This window comes from Oncorhynchus masou, chromosome 2 (assembly GCF_036934945.1).
Source record: "Oncorhynchus masou masou isolate Uvic2021 chromosome 2, UVic_Omas_1.1, whole genome shotgun sequence".
Taxonomy (NCBI): Eukaryota; Metazoa; Chordata; class Actinopteri; order Salmoniformes; family Salmonidae; genus Oncorhynchus; species Oncorhynchus masou.
Window position 1 is genome coordinate 25,245,039 of NC_088213.1, and position 26,396 is coordinate 25,271,434.

Genomic DNA, 26,396 nt, shown 5'->3' on the forward strand with positions numbered 1-26,396 from the left:
TTCCAGGATACCCGGGCCAGGTCGATTAGAAATGCCTGCTCACAGAAGTGTTTTAGGGAGCGTTTGACAGTGATGAGGGGTGGTCGTTTGACTGCGGCTCCGTAGCGGATAGTGTGAGACATACACTGAGCTTACAAAACATTAGGAACACCTGCTCTTTCCATGACATAGACTAACCAGGTGAAAGCTATGATCCCTTATTGATGCAGATGAAGGGGAGGAGACAGGTTAAAGAAAGATTTTGAAGATTTGAGACTATTGAGACATGGACTGTGTATGTGTGCCATTCAGAGGTTGAATGGGCAAGACAAAATATTTCAGTGCCTTTAAACAGGGTATGATAGTAGCCCAGGCACACCGGTTTGAGTGTGTCAAGAACTACAACACTGCTGGGTTTTTCACACTTAACAGTTTCCTGTGTGTATGAAAAATGGTCCACCACCCAAAGGATATCCAGCCAACTTGACACAACTGTGGGAAGCATTTGAGTCAACATGGGCCAGCATTCGTGTGAAATGCTTGACACCTTGTAGAGTCCATGTCCGATGAATTGAGGCTGTTCTGAGGGCTAGAGGGGCTGCAACTCAATATTAGGAAGGTGTTATTAATCATTTGTACACTCAGTGTATTCTTGCATACAACATCATGGTAATGTACTTGCTGTATTTATGATGAGACATATTCATGCATTACACAGCAAAGTAATCTGTAATGTACGAGCAGAAATTCTGATGAGACATTGTTTGTTTGAAATTCACAGAGTATTTTGTTTAATGGAGTTTTCGCCGCATATCATAGAGCTTAATGATGATTAAACTGTCTCACATTGAGGGGCCTGCATATCACATGATGTTTTCCAGATGTATTTCTGCCTGCTGTTTGTTCTTCTCTGAGTATGGATGCTACTTAACAGTCTGTGATGTCTGGGGATTTGTGGGGCTGGAAAATAGAGGAGATAGATTGACCTCTGCCCCTGTGTTCCAAAGAACAAACTGAGGCTGGTTTGGTTTACACTGGGCCAGATCTAGGGTCCTCTAATGCCATCTAGTGATGGTTTGGATATAAAGGAACACTTACATTCCCCTATGAGTAAAAGTCATTGGATTTATTGAGAGTGTGGTTTGAAAGTGGTTTCCATTATTCATACATAAATGCATCATTATCCTCTAGGGTTGTCAGCAACTGCAAACTTCTGAACCGAATGCAGGCTAGACTCAACTAAGGAAACAGACAATAGCTTAGTGTAAATATGTTTATTAAAAGCCTTACTCCCCATCAGTGGAGTGGGATAGTCTGGGATGTAGTTTACACTCCCCTCCACAGGCTCACTCTACAGTAGCGTTCCCCTTTACAGTAGTAAACCCATAATTATAAACTGGGTGTTTCAAACCCTGCATGCTGATTGGCTGACAGCCATGGTGTATCAGACCGTATACCATGGGTATGACAAAACATTTATTTTTACCCTTCTAATTATATTGGTAAACAGTTTATAATAGCAACAAGGGACTTCAGGGATTTGTGGTATATGGCCAATATACCACGACTAAGGGCTGTGTTCAGGCACTCCGCATTGCGTCTTGCATAAGAAGGGTCCTTAGCCGTGGTATATTGGCCATATACCATACCTTCTCGGGCCTTATTGCTTAAACATACAACGGTACATAAAATACAGTCCGATGGCACAACAAATAAACAAGACACAGACAGATGATTAAAAACATAGAAAGTGCTTATACTCCTCTGCGTGGAGACTGATGCTGCAGTCTACCTTCACTACAATGCAGACACCCCCCATCAGCAGGGGGGCAGGACAGGGAGGATGGATGAGGTAGGTGGTGGCAGGTTAGGCGTGGTTCTTCTTGATAAAGTTAATGAGCCCGTTGGTGGAGGAGTCGTGAGAGTGGACCTCGCTGGAGCCATGCAGCTCAGGCTCGATCTTCTTACACAGAGCCTTACCCAGCTCAACTCTGAGATAGAGAGATAGTTGAAGTCGGATGTTTACATACACCTTAGCCAAATACATTTAAACTCAGTTTTTCACAATTCCTGACATTTAATCCTAGTAAAAATTCCCTGTCTTTGGTCAGTTAGAATCACCAATTTATTTTAAGATGATGAAATGTCAGAATGATAATAAAGATAATGATTTATTTAATCTTTTATCACATTCCCAGTGGGTCAGAAGTTTACATACACTCAATTAGTATTTGGTAGCATTGTCTTTAAATTGTTGAACTTGGGTCAAACATTTCAGGTAGCCTTTCACAAGCTTCCCACAATAAGTTGGGTGAATTCTGGCCCATTCCTCCTGACAGAGCTGGTGTAACTGAGTCAGCTTTGCAGGCCTCCTTGCTCACACACGCTTTTTCAGTTCTGCCCACAATTTTTTTATGGGCTTGAGGTCAGGGCTTTGTGATGGCCACTCCAATACCTTGACTTTGTTGTCCTTAAGCCATTTTGCCACAACTTTGGAAGTATGCTTGGGGTCATTGTCCGTTTGGAAGATGCATTTGTGACCAAGCTTTAACTTTAACTGATGTCTTGAGATGCTGCTTCAATTTATCCACATAATTTTCCTACCTCATGATGCCATCTATTTTGTGAAGTGCACCAGTCCCTCCTGCATCAAAGCAACCCCACAACATGATGCTGCCTCCCCCATGCTTCACGTTTGGGATGGTGTTCTTTGGCTTGCAAGCCTCCCCCTTTTTCCTCCAAACATAACGATGGTCATTATGGCCAAACAGTTCTATTTTTGTTTATCAGACCAGAGGACATTTCTCCAAAAAGTATGATCTTTGTCCCCATGTGCAGTTGCAAACCATAGTCTGGCTATTTTATGGCAGGTTTTGGAGCAGTGGCTTCTTCCTTGCTGAGCGGCCTTTCAGGTTATGTCGATATAGGGCTCGTTCTACTGTGGATATAGATACTTTTGTACCTGTTTCCTCCAGCATCTTCACAATGTCCTTTGCTGTTGTTCTGGGATTGATTTGCACTTTTCGTACGTTCATCTCTAGGAAACAGAACACGTCTCCTTCCTGAGCGGTATGACGGCTGTGTTGTCCCATGGTGTTTTTCTATTGTTTGTACAGATGAACGTGGTACCTTCAGGCGTTGGGAAATTGCTCCCAGGGATGAACCAGACTTGTGAAGGTCTACAATTTTTTCTCTGAGATCTTGGCTGATTTCTTTTGATTTTCCCATGATGTCAAACAAAGAGGCATAGCGTTTGAAGGTAGGCCTTGAAATGCATCCAAAGGTTGACTCAAATTATTATCCAATTGACTCAAATTATGTCAATTATCCTATCAGAAGCTTCTAAATCCATGACATCATTTTCTGTAATTTTCCAAGCTGTTTAAAGGCACAGTCAACTCAGTGTATGTAAACTTCGGACGCACTGGAATTGTGATACAGTGAATTATAAGTGAAATAATCTGTCTGTAAACAATTGTTGGAAAAATTACTTGTGTCATGCACAAAATAGATGTCCTAACTGACTTGCCAAAACTATAGTTTGTAAACAAGAAATTTGTGGAGTGGTTGAAAAACGAGTTTTAATGACTCCAACCTAAGTGTATGTAAACTTCTGACTTCAACTGTAGATAGACATAATAATAGACATAATAATGGACAGAATAATATGTCACCAAAAAACTCACCAGAGTGGACAGAATAGAATGTCAATGACACATTTGTTCATACAATTTCATAGGATAAAGGCTCTGTTTATAATCTGTCATAGATTACACATTATAGAGGAGCTTGGTTTCAAATAGTCACACTTACCCCCACTGGTCAAAACTGTTGATCTCCCACATAACACCCTGGACAAAGATCTTGTGTTCATACATGGCTGTGAAACAAACAACACCATACATTGTTACTGGGAGCATAACAAGAAAATACATTATTTTGATCAATATTTCAAATTGGTTGTTGGTTCACAGGTCCATAATCAGCTCTTACCAATAAGTGCTCCCAGTGTGAATGGGTTCAGCTTCTTGAAGACAATAGAGTTGGTTGGCTTGTTTCCTTGGAATACCTTACAGCAGAACAAGAGGAAATTTTAAAATCACACAACCTGTTGTAAGACAGTTGTTGTATACTTGTAATTATACAGTGTTGCACCCTGTTTGAAGCTTCCTCCATCCTGATGCAAAACTTATTTTGTCCAGTAAAAAGACGCACATCTCTATCAGAGCGACAGTGTCTGCCCTAGCAATAGACACACAATCTCCCCAGTATAACAACAGGGTTTAAGCCCAGCCGGACTGGGGCTGCAGTGGACTTGCGCCATGAGGGATCTGCTCTCACTAACTTTGTGTGGCAGAATGGTTTCCAGGGCCTCTCCTGTCAGGCCGCCGGCCTCCAGTTCCTTCTTAGCCTCCTCTGTGGTCTTTCCTTTCATCAGAGCCTCAGTCTGGGCCAGGAAGTTGGCCATCAGGATCTACAGACAGAGGATACAACAGGTAAGGCATTATCCCATTATGACATTATCCCTGAGCATTATCCCCAGTATCACACAGCCTGAACACTGCATAGGTTCTTTTGTCAGATAAACAGTAAAAGTAGGCATCACTTGAATAACTGAATGATTAGCTCAGTCACTGAATGGGAAAGTATTTACTCCCAGATCATTCCCACTGACACCACGTCATTTCAATGTGGATAATTGGGTAATATTCGGTTGAGATGGTTGATCAATTGGATTACAACCTACAGTGCCTTGCGAAAGTATTCGGCCCCCTTGAACTTTGCGACCTTTTGCCACATTTCAGGCTTCAAACAAAGATATAAAACTGTATTTTTTTGTGAAGAATCAACAACAAGTGGGACACAATCATGAAGTGGAACGACATTTATTGGATATTTCAAACTTTTTTAACAAATCAAAAACTGAAAAATTGGGCGTGCAAAATTATTCAGCCCCCTTAAGTTAATACTTTGTAGCGCTACCTTTTGCTGCGATTACAGCTGAAAGTCGCTTGGGGTAGGTCTCTATCAGTTTTGCACATCGAGAGACTGAAATTTTTTCCCATTCCTCCTTGCAAAACAGCTCGAGCTCAGTGAGGTTGGATGGAGAGCATTTGTGAACAGCAATTTTCAGTTCTTTCCACAGATTCTCAATTGGATTCAGGTCTGGACTTTGACTTGGCCATTCTAACACCTGGATATGTTTATTTTGAACCATTCCATTGTAGATTTTGCTTTATGTTTTGGATCATTGTCTTGTTGGAAGACAAATCTCCGTCCCAGTCTCAGGTCTTCTTCCAGAATGGTCCTGTATTTGGCTCCATCCATCTTCCCATCAATGTTAACCATCTTCCCTGTCCCTGCTGAAGAAAAGCAGGCCCAAACCATGATGCTGCCGCCACCATGTTTGACAGTGGGTATGGTGTGTTCAGGGTGATGAGCTGTGTTGCTTTTACGCCAAACATAACGTTTTGCATTGTTGCCAAAACAATCAATTTTGGTTTCATCTGACCAGAGCACCTTCTTCCACATGTTTGGTGTGTCTCCCAAGTGGCTTGTGGCAAACTTTAAACAACACTTTTTATGGATATCTTTAAGAAATGGCTTTCTTCTTGCCACTTCTTGCCAGATTTGTGCAATATACGACTGATTGTTGTCCTATGGACAGAGTCTCCCACCTCAGCTGTAGATCTCTGCAGTTCATACAGAGTGATCATGGGCCTCTTGGCTGCATCTCTGATCAGTCTTCTCCTTGTATGAGCTGAAAGTTTAGAGGGACGGCCAGGTCTTGGTAGATTTGCAGTGGTCTGATACTCCTTCCATTTCAATATTATCGCTTGCACAGTGCTCCTTGGGATGTTTAAAGCTTGGGAAATCTTTTTGTATCCAAATCCGGCTTTAAACTTCTTCACAACAGTATCTCGGACCTGCCTGGTGTGTTCCTTGTTCTTCATGATGCTCTCTGAGCTTTTAACGGACCTCTGAGACTATCACAGTGCAGGTGCATTTATACGGAGACTTGATTACACACAGGTGGATTGTATTTATCATCATTAGTCATTTAGGTCAACATTGCATCATTCAGAGATCCTCACTGAACTTCTGGAGAGAGTTTGCTGCACTGGAAGTAAAGGGGCTGAATAATCCAATAAATGTCGTTCCACTTCATGATTGTGTCCCACTTGTTGTTGATTCTTCACAAAAAAATACAGTTTTATATCTTTATGTTTGAAGCCTGAAATGTGGCAAAAGGTCGCAAAGTTCAAGGGGGCCAAATACTGTCGCAAGGCACTGTATATTCACCTAGTCAAAAAGTTTGTTTAATTTCCAAAGTGTTATCACTATGTTTTCAACCATCTGTATAAAAGCATAACCAAATTCCAATGGAAAAACCATGTCTGATGTTTGGTTTAGTTGTCACCCAAATGTCTGTCATTGCGCTTTCAACCATTTAAAAGCACAGCAAAGTTCAGATGGGAATACACTGACAGATATTTTGTTTATTTATACAACAGATTGGGTTATTACTGTGCGTCATCTAATAGCTGAACTAAATGGCCTGGATTGAAGTTGAGACTTTTTAAAAGTACATGGTTAAAGAGATCAATGCGGTTTGAGATTCTATACAGATTGTTACAGCAACATGCATGTTTAATATGATTACATACAGAAATAAGAAATGGATGGATGGTTACAGTAACTTCATAATATGGCTATGGATGTGTTACTAATTTTAACTTTAGGCTGTTTGGGGCGGCAGGGTAGCCTAGTGGTTAGAGCGTTGGACTAGTAACCCAAAGGTTGCAAGTTCGAATCCCCGAGCTGACAAGGTACAAATCTGTCGTTCTGCCCCTGAACAGGCAGTTAACCCACTGTCGTCATTGAAAATAATAATTTGTTCTTAACTGACTTGCCTAGTAAAATATACATATATATATATTTTTTTACTATATTACAAAAGTAGTGCTGAATTTGTTTGCTTGACAATGCAACCAAATTTCAACATTTAAAGGAGATGTATCTACTGCTTGGATAGCTCCATCTGAGCCACGGGCTAAATCCCATTCTTTAACGTTTTGGCTGAGTTGGAGACGTGAATCCAACATATCATTTGTTAACAAGTTAATAATAGGCTACAGTATTTATTGTATGTCAAAAGTGATATTGAATTGTGTTTGGTTGTCAACGCAACCAAATATCAACATTTGAAGGAGACTTATCTTCATTGTGGATAGTTCCATATGTGCCACTGATTTAGTCTGGGGTTAATTTTAGTTTGTCTACAAATTAATAATTGATATGCTGGATTACATCTCCATCTCAACCAAAAATCTAAATTAAATAATTGGATTAAATAAAAATAATTTCAAATTTCAAATGCACTTGTAATAAAGTTTGATTTGATTTAGTCCTATTCTTTAACTTCAATTTTTGGTAGAGATGGAGACGGGAATCCAACATATAAATGATTAATTTGTAAATAAGCCAGACAAAGTCAACGGCACAGATGGAACTGTCCAAGCAGAAGATACATCTCCTTCAAATGTTGGAAACGTTGAAAACCAAACACAATTCAATAAAACAAAATATCATTACATTTGAAATCAACCACAGCTTGAAACCCAAGGCCTATTGTATGGTCTATTTGTTCTGTTGAATTCTGGGTTGAATTAAAACAATAGCTGTTGATTATTTAGAAAATGCTATATAGTCCTAAATATCATCATTGATGATATATGAGTGGTAAAGTATGGTCACATTTAATTTGCTCTGTTAAACCTTCCCTTTGGAATGACTTGACAGCAACAGTGAATCTCATTCATTTTTAAGTGGAGATCTCTCAACAATCATTCTCAAAATAGCATATTGGTAATTGTCCGAAACAAATATCATAGCTAAACAGTGCTGGGCTTGGTTAAAAGTCTGGATGGGAGGTCAAAGGTTAGCTGTAGATAGATACATTCTCCAGTAGGAGGAACTGCCCAGCCTATTCTTTTGAAGATCTGACATTGTTTTAAATGGTAAAAATTCAACATATTTTAGATCCAATGTATTTTACACATAGATTACATGTCACAATACGTTGACAAATGACATTGAAACAATGTTGATTTAACCAGTTTGTTCCCAGTGGGTTGGTAGTGCTGGAAGATGTGTCCTGTCGGGGTAGCCTACCTTATGGTGCTTGCTTTCCCTGATGGGGTGCTGTGTCTGGGCAGGGATGAGGAAGTCAGCGGGGACCATGCGAGTTCCTGTGGAGGACACAGCAGTCACACTGCATCTGTAACTAATATAACATATTACTCTTCCATAACATACATACTCATCCATTTCAGCTGACCATTAATCAATATGTTGAAGAGCTTATGGACCAGTCAGCAACATTATTTGGGTATGAGTTAAGAGAATATGAACTTTTAAAAGTCAGATTTTAACTGGACAGTTCCTTTAAGGAGGCAGTACCTTGGTGAATGAGCTGGTAGAAGGCGTGCTGTCCGTTGGTGCCAGGCTCTCCCCATACGATGGGGCCAGTATGGTAGTTGACACGTTTGCCATGAATAGTGATGTACTTTCCATTGGACTCCATGTCACCCTAATGACATCACATGAATTTAACATCTTCAGTGTTCTGTTTCAGTTAAATTTAACACATCCTACCTTCAAGGCAAGGAGTGGGTGTTTTATTTATTACATTTTTTGTTTTACCTTTATTTAACCAGGTAGGCTAGTTGAGAACAAGTTCTCATTTACAACTGCGACCTGGCGATGGAGGGCTAGCCAACGAGAGCGTACAGGTCGCAGTGGTGGGTAGTATATGGGGCTTTGGTGACAAAACGGATGGCACTGTGATCGACTGCATCAAACTTGCTGAGTAGAGTGTTGGAGGCTATTTTGTAAATTACATCGCGGAAGTCAAGGATCGGCAGGATAGTCAGTTTTACAAGGGTATGTTTGGCAGCATGAGTGAAGGAGGCTTTGTTGCAAAATAGGAAGCCAATTCTAGATATAATTTTGGATTGGAGATGCTTAATGTGAGTCTGGAAGGAGAGTTTACAGTCTAACCAGACACCTAGGTATTTGTAGTTGTCCACATATTCTAAGTCAGAACCGTCCAGAGTAGTGATGCTGGACGGGCAGGCAGGTGCGGGCAGCGATCGTTTGAAGAGCATGCATTTAGTTTTACTTGCATTTAAGAGCAGTTGGAGGTCACGGAAGGAGAGTTGTATGGCATTGAAGCTCGTCTCGAGGTGTGTTAACACTGTGTCCAAAGAAGGACCAGATGTATACAGAATGGTGTCGTCTGTGTAGAGGTGGATCAGAGAATCACCAGCAGCAAAAGCGACATCATTGATGTATACAGAGAAAAGAGTCGGCCCGAGAATTGAACCCTTTGGCACCCCCATAGCGACTGCCAGAGGTCCAGACAACAGGTCCTCCGATTTGACACACTGAACTCTATCAGATAAGTAGTTGGTGAAGCAGGTGAGGCAGTCATTTGAGAAACCAAGGCTGTTGAGTCTGCCGATAAGAATGTGGTGATTGACAGAGTCGAAAGCCTTGGCCAGGTCGATGAATACGGCTGCACACTATTGTCTTTTATCTTTGGCGGTTATGATATCGTTTAGGGCCTTGAGCGTGGCTGAGGTGCACCCATGACCAGCTCTGAAACCAGATTGCATTGTGAAAATGCTACAGTTGGATTCAAAATGGTTGGTAATCTGTTTGTTAACTTGGCTTTCAAAAGACCTTAGAAAGGCAGGGTAGGATAGATATAGGTCTGTAGCAGTTTGGGTCTAGAGTGTCTTTACCTTTGAAGAGGGGGGTGACTGCGGCTGCTTTACAATCTTTGGGAATATCAGACGATACGAAAGAGAGGTTGAATAGGCTAGTAATAGGGGTTGCAACAATGTCACAGATCATTTCAAAAAGAGAGGGTCCAGATTGTCTAGCCCGGCTGACTTGTACGGGTCCAAATTTTGCAACTCTTTCAGAACATCAGCTATCGGGATTTGGGTAAAGGATAAATGGGGGAGGCTTGGGCTAGTTGCTGTGGGGGGTGCAAGGCAGTTGACCAGGGTAGGGGTAGCCAGGTTGAAAGCATGGTCAGCCGTAGATAAATGCTTATTGAAATTCTCAATTATAGTGGTGACAGTGGTGACAGTGTTTCCTAGCCTCAGTGCAGTGGGCAGTTGGGGAGGAGGTGCTCTTATTCTCCATGGACTTTCAGTGTCCCCAGAACTTTTTTGAGTCTATGCTACAGGATGCAATTTTTTGTTTGAAAAAGCTCGCCTTTGCTTTCCTAACTGCCTGTGTATATTGGTTCCTAACTTGCTTGAAAAGTTGCATATCACGGGGGCTATTCGATGCTAATGCAGAATGCCACAGGATGTTTTTGTGCTGGTCAAGGGCAGTCAGGTCTGGAGAGAACCAAGGGTGTATAGATCTATAGTAAATTGCCACAGACTGACACATTCTTCACTGTGTTTTGCTTTGGCTGTTTACTTATGTTACACTCAGTCATGTCTTAACGGTGGTAGTGACTCTTAACCCTAGTAAAGTCTCTTAACCCTGTTAGTGACTGACGGACCTGCTGGAAGTAGGCAGCGAATCGGTGCATGTACTGGTCATAAGGCAGCATGGCGTGGGTCTCGGCCTGGAAGAAGTTGATGTACCAGACACCCAGCAGAGCCAGGAGCATGGGAGCGTTCTTCTCCACAGGGGCTGTTGTGAAATGGTTGTCCTACAGAAACAAGAGGGGGTCAACTCTCATCTGACCAATAGAAACGTTTCCAAGTCTTTGGACAGTGAGAAGAATTGGCTGTACTTACCATCCAGTGAGCCCCTTCTAGAAGCTTCTCAAAGTTGTCATAGCCTAGGGAGAAAGAAAAGACCAGAGACTAAGTTATTCTTCAAATATCTCCTTTTAACTGATTACAAAGGTTCTTCTACTCAGGTAGAGTACAGGCAGCTGATCAGAGCATTTGAATATCTAAACCGGGAGAATAAATCTACAACATAATGTACATACCGATGTGCAGAGCAATGGACAATCCAATACAAGACCACAGGGAATAACGTCCACCAACCCACTAAAACACAGCAACAATCTGGTTAGAAATGTGGACAATATCAACAAACATTTCTTGAGCTTAATCATTTTCACAGTACAACTTTGAATATGCAACATGTATTCTTTCCCTCCAAAATGTAATGACCCTAACACCAATGTTATGTACCTGAGAAACATGACTCTTACTCAAGATGACCTTCTCCTACAGCTTGCCCCAGAAAGAGGCCCCCTGCCTCTAAAAATTCCATAACAATGTCTTGAAATTCCTTACCATTAACCCTTATTTATCTGTGGTGACACATTTCAGCCCACTGCAGAGAATGAATCCCTCATATTACACAGCACTTCATTTGGGTAATAATATAATAAACTGTGTGTAATAAGTAATAAATAGCTAGGTAGGCCTATATATATGAAAAGGCAGACACCAACTTCTAAATATTCTCACTTCTCATAATTATTTTCAATGCGAATGCCACCTTTTATCAGTAGGGGTGCGTGGGTAAAATCCCCGGGGAAGCCAATCCAGAAAAAAAGCCATATTACAACCCAAGTGTTGTGATAATTGCATTGTTTGCTCTATAATCTGTTAGTTCATACGCTATGACACCATGATACACTATATAGGCCTAAGGCCGAGACAATAAGAGGACACAGTGGAAGAATAAATTCAACCACACATTTGCTTCATTACAAAAACATAAAGAGAAACATCTGTCCGGTGAAGTCCAAAGAGCATTTTTGGACGACTATTGATTTAGAACACAGAGTTACTGCAAGTTGTAAAGAAAACAGGAGCTGCCTCCACTATTCCAGCACCATTTTAACTTCAACATTTCAACATCATCTAATCACCTATTCTTAGTCTAATACAGTGAAATCTAAAAGATACCAAAAACGATTTAGTCCAATCAACGTTAGCTAAATATGATTTCTCTGTGTTTTTTAAACATTTGTTTATTTTACCTTTATTTAACTAGGCAAGTCAGTTAAGAACAAATTCTTATTTTCAATGACGGCCTAGGAACAGTGGGTAGAACGACAGGGGGTAGAACGACAGATTTGTACCTTGTCAGCTCGAGGATTTGAACTTGAACCTTTTGGTTACTAGTCCAACGCTCTAACCACTAGGCTCCCTTGCCACCCCAGGGTAACCTAAATGTATACATACACATGTACATATATATACAGTGGGGACAAATCACATTATATGGTTTTAAGTAATTAATTTGCATTTTATTGCATGACATACGTATTTGATACATCAGAAAAGCAGAACTTCATATTTGGTACAGAAACCTCTGTTTGCAATTACAGAGATCATACGTTTCCTGTAGTTCTTGACCAGGTTTGCACACACTGCAGCAGGTATTTTGGCCCACTCCTCCATACAGACCTTCTCCAGATCCTTCAGGTTTTGGGGCTGTCGCTGGGCAATGCAGACTTTCAGCTACCTCCAAAGATTTTCTATTGGGTTCAGGTCTGGAGACTGGCTAGGCCACTCCAGGACCTTGAGATGTTTCTTACGGAGCCACTCCTTTGTTACCCTGGCTGTGTGTTTGGGTCATTGTCATGCTGGAAGACCCATCCCGACCCATCTTTAATGCTCTTACTGAGGGAAGGAGGTTGTTGGCCAAGATCTCGCAATACATGACCCCATCCATCCTCCCCTCAATACGGTGCAGTCGTCCTGTCCCCTTTGCAGAAAAGCATCCCCAAAGAATGATGTTTCCACCTCCATGCTTCACGGTTGGGATGGTGTTCTTGGGGTTGTACTCATCCTTCTTCTTCCTCCAAACACGGCGAGTGGAGTTTAGACCAAAAAGCTAGATTTTTGTCTCATCAGACCACATGACATTCTCCCATTCCTCCTCTGGATCATCCAGATGGTCATTGGCAAACTTCAGACGGGCCTGGACATGTGCTGGCTTGAGCAGGGGGACCTTGCGTGCGCTGCAGGATTTTAATCCATGACGGCGTAGTGTGTTACTAATGGTTTTCTGTGAGACTGTGGTCCCAGCTCTCTTCAGGTCATTGACCAGGTCCTGCTGTGTAGTTCTGGGCTGATCCCTCACCTTCCTCATGGTCATTGATGCCCCGCGAGGTGAGATCTTGCATGGAGCCCCAGACCGAGGCTGATTGACTGTCATCTTGAACTTCTTCCATTTTCTAATAATTGCGCCAACAGTTGTTAGCTTCTCACCAAGCTGCTTGCCTATTGTCCTGTAGCCCATCCCAGCCTTGTGCAGGTCTACAAATTTATCCCTGATGTCCTTACACAGCTCTCTGGTCTTGGCCATTGTGGAGAGGTTGGAGTCTGTTTGATTGAGTGTGTGGACAGGTGTCTTCTACACAGGTAACGAGTTCAAACAGGTGCAGTTAAGACAGGTAATGAGTGGAGAACAGGAGGGCTTCTTAAAGAAAAACTAACAGGTCTGGGAGAGCCTGAATTATTACTGGTTGGCAGGTAATCAAATACTTATGACATGCAATAAAATGCAAATGAATTACTTAAAAATCATACAATGTGATTTTCTGGATTTTTGTTTTAGATTCCGTCTCTCACAGTTGAAGTGTACCTATGATAAAAACTGAGTCAGGTTTGCAGGCCTCCTTGCTCACACACGCTTTTTCAGTTCTGCCCACATATTTTCTATAGGGTTAAGGTCAGGGCTTTGTGATGGCCACTCCAATAGGTAAGCAGCTTGGTTTGAAGAAATCAACTGTGGGAGCAATTATTAGGAAATGGAAGACATACAAGACCACTGATAATCTCCCTCGATCTGGGGCTCCACGCAAGATCTCACCCCGTGGGGTCAAAATGATCACAAGAACGGTGAGCAAAAATCCCAGAACCACACAGGGGGGACCTAGTGAATGACCTGCAGAGAGCTGGGACCAAAGTAACAAAGCCTACCATCAGTAACACACTACGCCGCCAGTGACTCAAATCCTGCAGTGCCAGACGTGTCTCCCTGCTTAAGCCAGTACATGTCCAGGCCTGTCTGAAGTTTGCAAGAGAGCATTTGGATGATCCAGAAGAAGATTGGGAGAATGTCATATGGTCAGATAACCAAAATATAACTTTTTGGTAAAAACTCAACTTGTCGTGTTTGGAGGCCAAAGAATGCTGAGTTGCATCCAAAGAATACCATACCTACTGTGAAGCATGGGGGTGGAAACATAATGCTTTGGGGCTATTTTTCTGCAAAGGGACCAGGACGACTGATCCGTGTAAAGGAAAGAATGAATGGGGCCATGTATCGTGAGATTTTGAGTGAAAACCTCCTTCCATCAGCAAGGGCATTGAAGATGAAATGTGACTTGGTCTTTCAGCATGACAATGATCCCAAACACACCGCCAGGGCAACGAAGGAGTGGCTTCGTAAGAAGCATTTCAAGGTCCTGGAGTGGCCTAGCCAGTCTCCAAAGATTTTCTATGGGGTTGAGATATGGAGGGAGTTGAATTTCCATATTGCCCAGCAACAGCCCCAAAACATCACTGCTCTAGAGGAGATCTACATGGAGGAATGGGCCAAAATACCAATACCAATAACAGTGTGTGAAAACCTTGCGAAGACTTACAGAAAACGTTTTACCTCTGTCATTGCCAACAAAGGGTATATAACGAAGTATTGAGATAAGTATTGACCAAATACTTATTTTCCACCATCATTTGCAAATAAATTCATTAAAAATCCTACAATGTGATTTCTTTTCTAAGTTTGTCTGTCATAGTTGAAGTGTACCTATGATTAAAATTACAGGCCTCTCATCTTTTTAAGTGGGAAAACTTGCACAATTGGTGGCTGACTAAATACTTTTTTGCCCCACTGTGTGTGTGTGTGTGTGTGTATATATATATATATATATACACACACACACACACACACACGTGTGTTTGTGTGCAAGTATAAAAAACATGTTGACTCACCCCACTTGTAGAGAAACGCCAATGTCATCCTCTTTTATGTTGCCTAAATGTTCTATGATAGTACACACTTTTAGTTTTTGTTGTCCTAGGCTACCTAGCTAAAATACTTGCTCGCTAGCTTAACTGCATTTCATGGGCAACAATATGCAGGCCTGCTAGTTAACATTACCTTACGACATTTGGCTACATGTTGAGCTTCCATCCTCTCAGACCAGGGGCACAATTCATGAATTTATGGTTGGGTTAGAATCGCCATTATAATCATTGACCAGTATCGAAAATTAAGTAAAACCACGAGTCCAAATCCCTATCTCCATCGATGGCTAATTTAGGAAAGGGATGATTTTACCTAACTAGCTAGCCACCAGAGGACAACAGCACAACGAGATGCCACAATTCAAGTTTTTTTTCTGTCAATAATGATGTTTGGCATATGATGTGATTGGTCTGAAGCCAAATCCAAACTGGCTTCCCTTGACACTTTATTTGGTGCGCCAGGACAATTCACAGCTGAGCTCAGTCAGTTTTGCTCAATGCTGATTGGCTATTATTTTATTTATTTTTCTATCAAGGGAGGCCAAATGCTCGCTGGCTTCCCTTGCATTCAATGCTACAGGCGGAAACAATGTCATACTCTTTCTGACCAGACAGCATCAGATATACGCTACAAGTACCGTGACTGTGTGGCCATGTACGCCTCCAACTCATCATCAAGTTTGCAGACAACACTACAGTGGTAGGCTTGATTACCAACAACGACAAGACGGCCTACAGGGAGGAGGTGAGGGCCCTTGGAGTGTGGTGTCAGGAAAATAATCTCACACTCAACGTCAACAAAACAAAGGAGATGATCGTGGACTTCAAGAAACAGCAGAGGGAGCACCCCCCTATCCACATCGACAGGACAGTAGTGGAGAAGGTGGAAAGTTAAGTTCCTCGGCGTACACATCACAGACAAACTGAAATGGCCCACCCACACAAACACTCAAACTTTTACAGATGCACAATCGAGAGCATCCTGTTGGGCTGTATCACCGCCTGGTACGGCAACTGCTCCGCCCACAACCGCAAGGCTCTCCAGAGGGTAGTGAGGTCTGCACAACAACCACCTGAGCCACTGCCTGTTCACCCCGCTATCATCCAGAAGGCGAGGTCAGTACAGGTGCATCAAAGCTGGGACCGAGAGACTGAAAAAAGCTTCCATCTCAAGGCTATCAGACTGTTAAACAGCCATCACTAACATTGAGTGGCTGCTAACATACTGACTCAAATCTCTAGCCACTTTAATAATTTAAATATTGGATGTAATAAATGTATCACTAGTCACTTTAAACAATGCCACGTTATATAATGTTTACATACCCTACATTACTCATCTCATATGTATATACTGTATTCTATACCATCTACTGCATCTTGCCTATGCCGCACAGCCATCGCTCATCCATACATTTATATGTACATATTCATTCCTTTACACTTGTGTGTATAAGGGAGGTGTTGTGAAATTGTTAGATTACTTGTTAGATATTACTGCATGGTTGGAACTAGAAGACAAGCATTTCGCTACATTCACATTAACATCTGCTAACCATGTGTATGTGGCCAATAAAATTTGATTTGATTTGACAGAGGGGCGCTGTTTCGTTCGCTCGGACGCTTTCTCCGGTAACACGCAATCAGCCTCTTGCAAATTCAAGGACATTTATGAAACATAGAATAGACCAAAAATATTTCTTTCTTGGTCCATTTTGGGGAAGCCTGGCTTCCCTTGGCATCCATGAATACACACCGCTGCCTTTTATACATATTACTTCTGAGAGCAAGCAGCTATCTTTACTCCGACGTGAAAGGGAACGGCATGTTAGAGCCGTTACCCTTTAAATACCAACAATGTAACTAAATGTATCTTTTTGACCTTTGATGCGACCCAGCCTTTACAGTAACCTCTCCAAGGGAGAAGGTCGCTACCAATAATATAATACTCTTTGAGGGCAGAGCTGGAGAGTGCGGCTTCTGATTACCCCACAGCTGCCAGCCTGTGAGCCCAGGCACCTACTTCACAGGTCAGAAGTCTATGCTATTTATAGCTGTTGCCTAAGTCCCCCGTCAAAAGCCTGTCATTGAAGGAAGAGCACTGTACTACCCCCAATGCAATGCACACATAACATTCTGCATCATCAGATAACATGCACTCACATCCCAGAAGCCAAACATGTTGTCAGGATCAATGCCAAAGGCCTTCACTAAGGGCTGCAGAGGAGAAAGAAAGAACCAAATTAGAATGTTATTTTATTTTACAGAAACACATGCAGCACTCACTGCATTTATGATGGTGTATTGCAAAAATGAGAACTTACGCCGGCAGTGGAGAGCGCCACAAAGTGCTTGGCAACAGCAGATTTCTGTAAAGAAAACCAATGTTTCATTTAACATACTTTGCATTCATCTTCAGTCATAGAATTCAACCTCATTCCCTGTATTTTTCTAAAGGTAAAAAGTCTACCCACATCTTTAGCGTGCTCAATGAACCATTCCTTGGCAGACTCTGCATTGGTGATGGTCTCTTGGGTGGTGAAAGTCTGAAAAGGGATAGTTAGATCACTACAGTAACACCAAAGACATTCCATTTCAAATTTGTGTTTAGGCTACTGTGTACAGTACTAAACCACTAGCAGTTCATGCTGCTCTCTCCACCCAGTCTCAGGGCTGGGTGACATTAGGAAAGCCATTCAGACATAATTTTGGCTACCACTCTACAGAGGCAGAGGCATAGGAGAGAAGGTACAACATGGCATGCAGCACCAACTGATCCCTTTGTTTCAATGGAAACGTCCATTGTATCAAACAACTGTTGCTGCTAAAGCTGAGTGGAACTTTTTGAGTTTTCCATATTATCAGCTGTAGAGTTTATTTGCTCTTTGTCAATTACTTTTTGTTTGTCTTTCTTGTCAATTTTTTAGACCAATTTTGAAGACGAATATCTCTCTCTCAAGTGTTCAGACAAAACAATAAAACCATTGAATGCACTGGTACGGTAAAGACAACCAAAAGCGGGCACCTTGGAGGCCACGATGAACAGGGTGGTCTCAGCATTGAGCTCAGCCAGGGTTTTGGCGATGTGTGTGCCGTCAATGTTGGAGACAAAATGCACCCGGGGACCTCCCTTGGAGTAGTTCTTCAGAGCCTCAGTCACCATTAGAGGACCCTGGCAAAGAAGACAACAAATACACAGTGATGGCAGAGGTAGCTTACACACCTAATAGTGAAACATCATATTGCCTAGGTAAATAAAGGTTAAATAAATAAAAAATATTGACAATTTAACAAATGATACGCAATAATTTTACTTACCAGGTCAGATCCACCAATGCCAACGTTGACAACGTCTGTGATGGACTTTCCAGTCCAGCCCTTCCACTCGCCACTGCGAACTTTCTACACCAGACACAAACGAGTAGACCATTGACAAAAGTGCCTACACAATTCAGTCAAATTGCATTTGTTATGCCTTGAATGCCACAGGGAGATAGCTAGCAATTCTATGTATAAACGGTACTGTAACTATTCAAATTGGATATACAAACGGTCTCACTAAGAGATTTGGGGGATTGCTACGAAATTGAGACCCTTGGGTCAGCTCCCACTCACGTGACAGAAGCCCTTCATCTTCTCCAGGACTTTGTTGACCTCAGGCATCACATCATGTCCGTCAACCATGATGGGATGGTTGGAGCGGTTCCTCAGAGCCACGTGGAGCACAGCACGGCCCTAACCAAACAGGAGGAGAAGATACAGTCAGGACACACACACTGATATAAGAATTACAGCAAATGTATCTAGTGCCATTTATTTGTTTCAAACCAATTTCTGAGGTGTCAGGTGTGTTACATTTGGCCATTCATTATCACAATGATAATAACATTGATAATAAACCACGCTCAGGCTAAAGCTCAGATACGCACCTCAGTGAAGTTGATCTTGTCTCCATGGAACATCTTGTCCCTGGCGGCCTCAATCCCCCTCGACTTGCCCTAGAGAAAACATTTATACATCTATTGGTGGGCAAATGCGCCTTCCATGTCAGAAAGGTTGATATGCTACTGGACACACAGCAGAAGAAGACTGTTTTTATAATGACTGTAGGTAAATGCCAAATACTGTATGGCTAATTGTTGTGTTATTTGAATCATTATGATAGAGAAGCAGCCATTTACCAGTTCGACCAACATCTTCATGACATCCTCAGTGATGAGATTCTTAGAGTAATCAATAAGAATGTCTCCATGATCTGTCTTCAGCGTTGTGCTATTCAAACAGAACATTTGACAGGGTGAGTGATCTGTTGCCACAGAGATCCTATTAAATGAGGGATTCTATATGTAATTCTGTTTCTGGATTTAGGCAATTAACTCAATAACCTTTTGCCCACGAGTTACAAAATCAAACAGCCATTTACCATGAAACAAATATAAATCTGTTTTGTTTCACCACAAGCATTTTGTAGTGAATTTGAGGGGTAGCCCAATCGAAACCCACCTATTTATAATTCCAAGGCAAGCAGGGTATGTCAGGATTTGGCCAGGGTTGTTCCGGGTTTTGGTCACTAGATGCCCCCATTGTGCTTTTTGACCTTATGTTTTTTCCCTTGTTCCCCATTATTATTTGCACCTGTGCCTCGTTTTCCCCTGATTGTATTTAAACCCTTAGTTTCCCTCAGTTCTGTGCTCTGTGTTTGTATGTTAGCACCCAGCCCTAGTGTTCTGTGTATTCTTGTCGATTCCGGTGGATGCTCTTGTGGAATTCTGTTTTTGTTTTTGAGTAGCTCTTGAGGCTTTTTTGTGCTATTCCTACCACCTTTTGGATTTGCCATTTTTGTATTTAAGGACTTCTCCTTTTTACTTTATTAAATACACCGTCTTAAGTACTGCTGTGTCTGCCTCATCTTCTGGGTTCTGCTGACTATTCGTGGCTCAGTTGGTTAAGTGACTGTTTCTCACTCCGGAGACCCAGGTTCGTAACCGGGTCCTGACAGAAACACAGAGCCAAAAATGAACCCAGAGGCAGCCAGTTCCCAGGACCTTTTTGCCATGCTGTCCCACCACCAGGAGACTGTCCAACGCCACGAAGCCGCCCTGGTTCAGCAAGAGGCCTTAATGGCTAGACATTCTCATCTTCTGTCGGAGATGCTGACTTCCATTAAGCAAATATCTGATCGTCTTACCCCGGCAACAGTTCCCGTCCCAGTACCTCAGATTCACGTACCCATGGCAGTTAACCCCCTGGCTGAACCTCGTCTTCCACCTCCCCAACGGTTCTCAGGTGATCCAAGTGCTTGTAAAGGGTTTCTCACCCAATGTTCTCTCTCCTTTGAGCTACAACCCTCGTCGTTTCCCACCGACCGGTCTAAGATCGCTTATATCATCACCCTGCTGTCGGAAAAAGCCCTGGCCTGGGCTACTGCTGTGTGGGATGCCCATAGTTCCTGCTGTGCCAGCTACTCTGCCTTTGCTGAGGAATTCAAACGAGTGTTTCAAGGCCCAAGCAGTGGTTCTGACTCAGCCAAACAGCTCCTGACTCTCCACCAAGGTTGGCGCAGCGTGACGGACTATGCCATCCAGTTCCGCACGGTGGCAGCAGCAAGTGGCTGGAACAACGAGGCGCTCACGGTGTGCTTTCTGAAAGGCCTTTCCGACACTATCCAAGATGAACTGGCCACTCGGGAACCACCGGACAATCTCGAGTCCCTGGTCAAGTTGGCCTCACGCATTGACCAGCGTCTGAGAGAGAGAGAACTCAAACGTAGACCTCTAGCCCCTATCAGTCCCAGCTCCGAGTCCCCACCTTTATCCTCGCTGGCTCCATCGGAACCCATGCAGATTGGACGCATCTCCCAGGCTGAGAGAGACCGCCGGATGAGGGAGCGGCGCTGTCTATATTGCGGCAAACCGGGCCATTTCCGTTCCACGTGTCCCGGGCTCCAGGGAAACGCTCTGTCCCGTACAGACCGGGGGAACTGTAACGGGAAACATAACCTCCTCCCATCCGTCCAACTCCCGTCTGCTCATTCCAGTCACCCTCTCCTGGGACAACCACAAGCTTCACCTTCAAGCCTTGGTAGACTCTGGAGCCGCAGGTAACTTCATGGATGGTGTCTGGGCGAAGGAGAATGGCGTTCCCTCTGAACCTCTAAGTGAACCCATGAGGGTCACTACATTGGATGGAAGCCCTTTGGGATCTGGACTTGTCACTCATGTCACTACCTCCTTGCGACTTTCAGTTTCACAACACCAGGAATTGATGAACTTTCATTTGATCTCCTGTTCCGAGTTCCCTCTCGTCCTTGGATACCCATGGCTTCACAGCCATAACCCTCACATCAACTGGTCTGTGGGCACTATCAAGCAGTGGGGTCCTATGTGCCAAGCTACTTGTATTTTCCAGAATTCCCCGAGTTCTACTCCCGAGTCTTTAGAATCCATCGACCTGACCCGAGTTCCCGAGTGTTACCATGACCTCAAACTGGTGTTTAGCAAACAGAGGGCCACCATGCTACCACCCCATAGACCTTACGATTGCCCCATCGACCTGTTTCCGGGCACTTGCCCCCCCAGGGGTCGGATCTTTTCCCTATCTCCACCCAAACGAGCTGCTATGGATACCTACATCAAGGACGCTCTGGAAGCAGGCCTCATGCGTCCATCCACCTCCCCGGCGGGAGCAGGGTTTTTCTTTGTGGCCAAGAAAGACGGTGGATTACGTCCTGCATCGACTACCGGGGACTCAATGCCATAACCGTCCGTAACCGTTACCCGCTACCCCTTATGGCCACAGCCTTCGAGCTGCTCCAGGAAGCAGTTGTTTTCACTAAGCTTGACCTGCGGAACGCATACCATCTTGTGCGGATCAGACCTGGTGACGAGTGGAAGACCGCTTTCAACACGCCTACTGGTCACTATGAATACTTGGTGATGCCCTTCGGCCTGACCAACGCCCCAGCGGTGTTCCAAGCGCTCATAAACGATGTGCTTAGGGATATGCTTAACATATTTGTGTTCGTTTACTTGGATGACATCCTCATCTTTTCGAGCTCCCTTCAAGAACACACTAAGCATGTCAGACAAGTACTCAAACGCCTCCTGGACAGCCATCTGTACGTTAAGCCGGAAAAATGTGAATTCCATTCATCCCGAGTACAATTCCTGGGATTTGTAGTGGAACCCGGTCGAGTCCAAATGGACCCCAGGCAGGTAGGGGCGGTAGCGGATTGGCCCACCCCCAAATCCGTTAAGGAAGTTCAGTGTTTCCTGGGCTTCACAAACTTTTACCGCAAGTTCATCAAGAACTTCAGCTTGGTGGCAGCCCCTCTCTCAGCTTTAACCAAGGGTGGCAATGCAAGGTTTTTGTGGGGAAGAGAAGCTGAGACGGCCTTCCAAGGACTCAAGCAGCGCGTCCTCTCTGCTCCCATCCTGATACTACCGACTACGGATGAACCATTTGTGGTGGAGGTAGACGCATCAGAGGTTGGTGTTGGAGCTGTCCTGTCTCAGAGGGGTGAAGACAAGAAGCTTCATCCGTGCGCTTTCTTCTCACACCGGCTTACCCCGACTGAGAGGAACTACGATGTGGGGGATCGTGAACTCCTAGCGGTTAAGATGGCATTGAAGGAATGGAGACACTGGCTCGAGGGGGCTTCTCACCCGTTTCAAGTGCTTACGGACCACAAAAATCTGGAGTATATCCAGCAGGCGAAGCGGTTGAACTCTAGACAAGCTAGATGGTCTCTTTTCTTCAATCGATTCCAGTTTATCCTCACCTATCGGCCCGGGTCGAAGAATCTCAAACCGGATGCCCTGTCCCGAGTCTACGCTCCTGCCATTCGAGATGACACGGACATGCCTGTCCTTCCTGCTGCTAAGATTGTGGCTCCGATCTCGTGGCAAGTTGAGGATACCGTGAGACGTGCTCAAGCTAGCGAACCGGACCCGAAAGAGGTCCTGCCAATCGGTTGTTTGTCCCCAAGGCAGTGAGGATTCAGGTCCTTCTGTGGGGGCACTCCTCTCGCCTCACCTGTCATCCGGGCATAGGTCGCACCTTGGAGTTCATCCAGCGTAAGTTCTGGTGGCCTACCATAAGAGAAGACGTTGCCACTTTCGTCAATGCCTGTCCCGTGTGCTGCCAGGGCAAATCTTCTCACCTCCGCCCTCAAGGACTCCTTCACCCTTTACCTGTTCCCCACAGACCCTGGTCCCATATCTCATTGGACTTTATTACTGGACTTCCTCCATCCCATGGCAATACTACTATCCTAGTCATAATCGACAGGTTTTCAAAGGCGGCCAGGTTCGTCCCTCTGACTAAGTTACCTTCTGCCAAGGAAACGGCTGAGTTGGTAATTAATCATGTGTTCCGAGTCTTTGGCATTCCTCAAGATATGGTTTCTGACAGAGGTCCCCAGTTCGCCTCAAGGTTTTGGAAGGCCTTCTGCCAACTCATGGGGGCTTCTGCCAGTCTATCTTCAGGGTACCATCCGGAGTCCAACGGCCAAACAGAGAGGATGAATCAAGAGCTGGAAACCACCCTCCGATGTATGACTCGTGACAACCCGTCCACATGGTCATCCTTTATTGTTTGGGCCGAATACGCGCACAACACCTTGCGCTCCTCCTCCACTGGTATGTCCCCACACGAGTGTCAGTTTGGCTATGCTCCTCCATTGTTCCCGGACCAGGAGGCAGAAGTCAGAGTGCCTTCAGCCTTGAAGTTCGTCAGACGCTGTCGGCTTATGTGGAGGAAGACCCGTCTTAATCTTATGCGTTCCTCACAGAGGTACCAACAACAAGCCAACAGACGTCGCCGTCCCGGGCCTACCCTGCGCCCCGGCCAGAGAGTCTGGCTCTCCACAAGAGACTTACCTCTACGGGTGGAGTCTCGCAAGCTGTCCCAAAAATACATCGGTCCCTTCAAGGTTGCCAGGAGAGTTAACCCAGTTTCTTATCGCCTACACTTACCCAGATCCCTTAAGATTAATCCCACATTTCACATTTCATTGTTAAAACCTGTTTTTTCTCCCCTTGTTCCGGCAGACAGACCTCCCCCTCCGCCTCGTGTCATTGGAGGCCAGCCGGCTTATACCGTCCATCGGATACTGGATTCCCGCCGGGTGCAGCGGTCCTGGCAGTATCTGGTGGACTGGGAAGGCTACGGTCCCGAGGAGCGCTCCTGGGTTCCTGCCAAAGACATCCTGGACCCTGACCTCATTCGTCAGTTCAGGGCCCTCCACCCTGAGAGTGCTGGTAGGAACGTCAGGAGCCGTTCCTAGGGGGGGGGATTCTGTCAGGATTTGGCCAGGGTTGTTCCGGGTTTTGGTCACTAGATGCCCCCATTGTGCTTTTTGACCTTATGTTTTTTCCCTTGTTCCCCATTATTATTTGCACCTGTGCCTCGTTTACCCTGATTGTATTTAAACCCTTAGTTTCCCTCAGTTCTGTGCTCTGTGTTTGTATGTTAGCACCCAGCCCTAGTGTTCTGTGTATTCTTGTCGATTCCGGTGGATGCTCTTGTGGAATTCTGTTTTTGTTTTTGAGTAGCTCTTGAGGCTTTTTTGTGCTATTCCTACCACCTTTTGGATTTGCCATTTTTGTATTTAAGGACTTCTCCTTTTTTACTTAAATACACCGTCTTAAGTACTGCTGTGTCTGCCTCATCTTCTGGGTTCTGCTGATTATTCGTGGCTCAGTTGGTTAAGTGACTGTTTCTCACTCCGGAGACCCAGGTTCGTAACCGGGTCCTGACAGGGTATCCCAATTATACTCTTTGCTTGTGTATATGGAAGTGCTTGTAATGCACTTAAGAAGGTTAGGGTTATTACAATACAGACAGACATCAGACAACACACCAGCACACCACTAGCAGTACATGAAGAGAGTTCAGACAGAAGTGCTGTGCATTTTTTTATGGTGTGGAAGCCCATAAGCTACTCTGATAAAAGGCACTACTTCATATTTTGGAGAAGGAGACAGTTGCACCTGAATGAATTATGTCACTGATGCAATAGCGAAGATCTCAAATTGTACAGTCGTTTTTTTTATTGGCAGTAGCATCTGTTCATGATGACATATTATAGTCTTTGTCTAAAGGTAGCCTGAAGTGAAGACATTTTCTAATGGATAGCATTTTAATTGAAATCACATGTTACACTGGTGATATGTTTTTTTAGAATAAGGATACTGTGTGTGTATCTTCAACAAATTAATACTAAAGTCAACCATAAAGATACCTGAATTTGTGGAATCTCTCATTGTCTTCCTCAAACATCTTCCTCATGTTGAGGTGCAGAGCATGTTCATGGTACCATTTCTCCAGTTTCTGGAAGGTTGGGTCGTGTGTGAGTCCCATGGTGTCAAGATGTGCTGGGCGCGGTCCTTTCAGCTCAACTACCCTGGTTGAGTGAGACTGTAAGGCGCGAGAGGAGAGGCTTTTGAAAGGCAACCAACACGCTACACTTGCCCCTCCTATAATAACACGATACTTCGGGTCGTGCAGCACAGCCACACATACTGTATCAGTAACGCAGCGTTCAAGACTGTTATGTAGCTAAATCCATAACATTACCAACCGACTAAATTTACAATTCAAGACATTAGGTAGTTTTACCAAATTCCATGACAAAAAAACTTCACAAGTCAATTATAAAATGGAGTGACAACAGTATCATTGAATAAGATTAAGTAAACTTCTCAAGTTACATAAACGTCACTACACACAAGTAACATCGAATTAATAAACTGTAATTGCCTCCAGATGTGAAACTATTTTATGAAATTATGTTTTTAAACATAGGACCAAGGGAAATGTCAATTAATGCGGAATATTGTATTTTCCGATGATTATTACATTATTAGAACAGCGTCAATGGGTGGACCACCAAAGTGCGTCTCGTCCAGTGGGAGACATGGAGTGTCGAATCTTTGTAGCACTCTAGCGTTTGATAAGTGATACTTCACCTATTCCGTTTAAAAAGACCACTAGAGGGCGGATAACTCCACGGAATGTACCTAAATACCTTTGTGTGACAATTCGATTCTTGGAGCAAAAAAACATTTTCTACCGTTTCAGTGGGTTGGTTTATAAATACAAATGATCGATTCAAATAATGATGAAATTAGTTATTAAAAGCGTAATATATTGTTCGTCCACACTTGAATTTGTAACTAATGTCATGCCATGTTATCTACATAAAACATAATATTTGTGATGAAGCAATGCTGATATAAAAATATGTTCATATCTGAAGCTTTCACCTCTGCATTCACTTCGAATTCGATGTTTTGAGTGAGTCTGATCCGTGTGATCAACCGAAGGTTTGGAGTTCAGCTCACGCGCTCTGGTTTATATAGAGAAACGTCACAT

At 43.7% G+C, this 26,396-nt stretch overlaps 1 protein-coding gene across 1 annotated transcript; it reads right to left on the minus strand.

Annotated features, from left to right (window-relative positions):
• Window positions 1-1,245: 1,245 nt before the first annotated feature.
• On the minus strand, window positions 1,246-26,353 carry LOC135557404 (glucose-6-phosphate isomerase-like). Its single transcript, XM_064990635.1, has 19 exons — window positions 26,288-26,353; window positions 25,264-25,439; window positions 19,202-19,292; window positions 18,950-19,018; window positions 18,636-18,755; window positions 18,339-18,422; window positions 18,046-18,192; window positions 17,495-17,566; window positions 17,345-17,389; window positions 17,184-17,237; window positions 11,009-11,069; window positions 10,809-10,852; window positions 10,568-10,720; window positions 8,443-8,572; window positions 8,155-8,231; window positions 4,325-4,453; window positions 3,973-4,048; window positions 3,793-3,859; window positions 1,246-1,970 (listed from the first exon to the last, which is right to left on the minus strand). Exons 2-19 carry the CDS (start codon window positions 25,380-25,382, stop codon window positions 1,847-1,849), a joined length of 1,662 nt encoding a protein of 553 aa, XP_064846707.1. The 5' UTR covers window positions 25,383-25,439; window positions 26,288-26,353; the 3' UTR covers window positions 1,246-1,846.
• Window positions 26,354-26,396: the final 43 nt, after the last annotated feature.

Excerpts from the sequence above, each read along its gene's own strand:
- LOC135557404 (XM_064990635.1), bottom strand. The coding sequence starts at position 25,382 with ATGGGACTCACACACGACCCAACCTTCCAGAAACTGGAGAAATGGTAC. Across the intron at positions 17,567-18,045 it reads TGTTCATCGTGGCCTCCAAG|ACTTTCACCACCCAAGAGAC; the intron begins GTGCCCGCTTTT and ends ATCCCTTTTCAG. Across the intron at positions 8,573-10,567 it reads TCGCTGCCTACTTCCAGCAG|GGTGACATGGAGTCCAATGG; the intron begins GTCCGTCAGTCA and ends TGATGTCATTAG.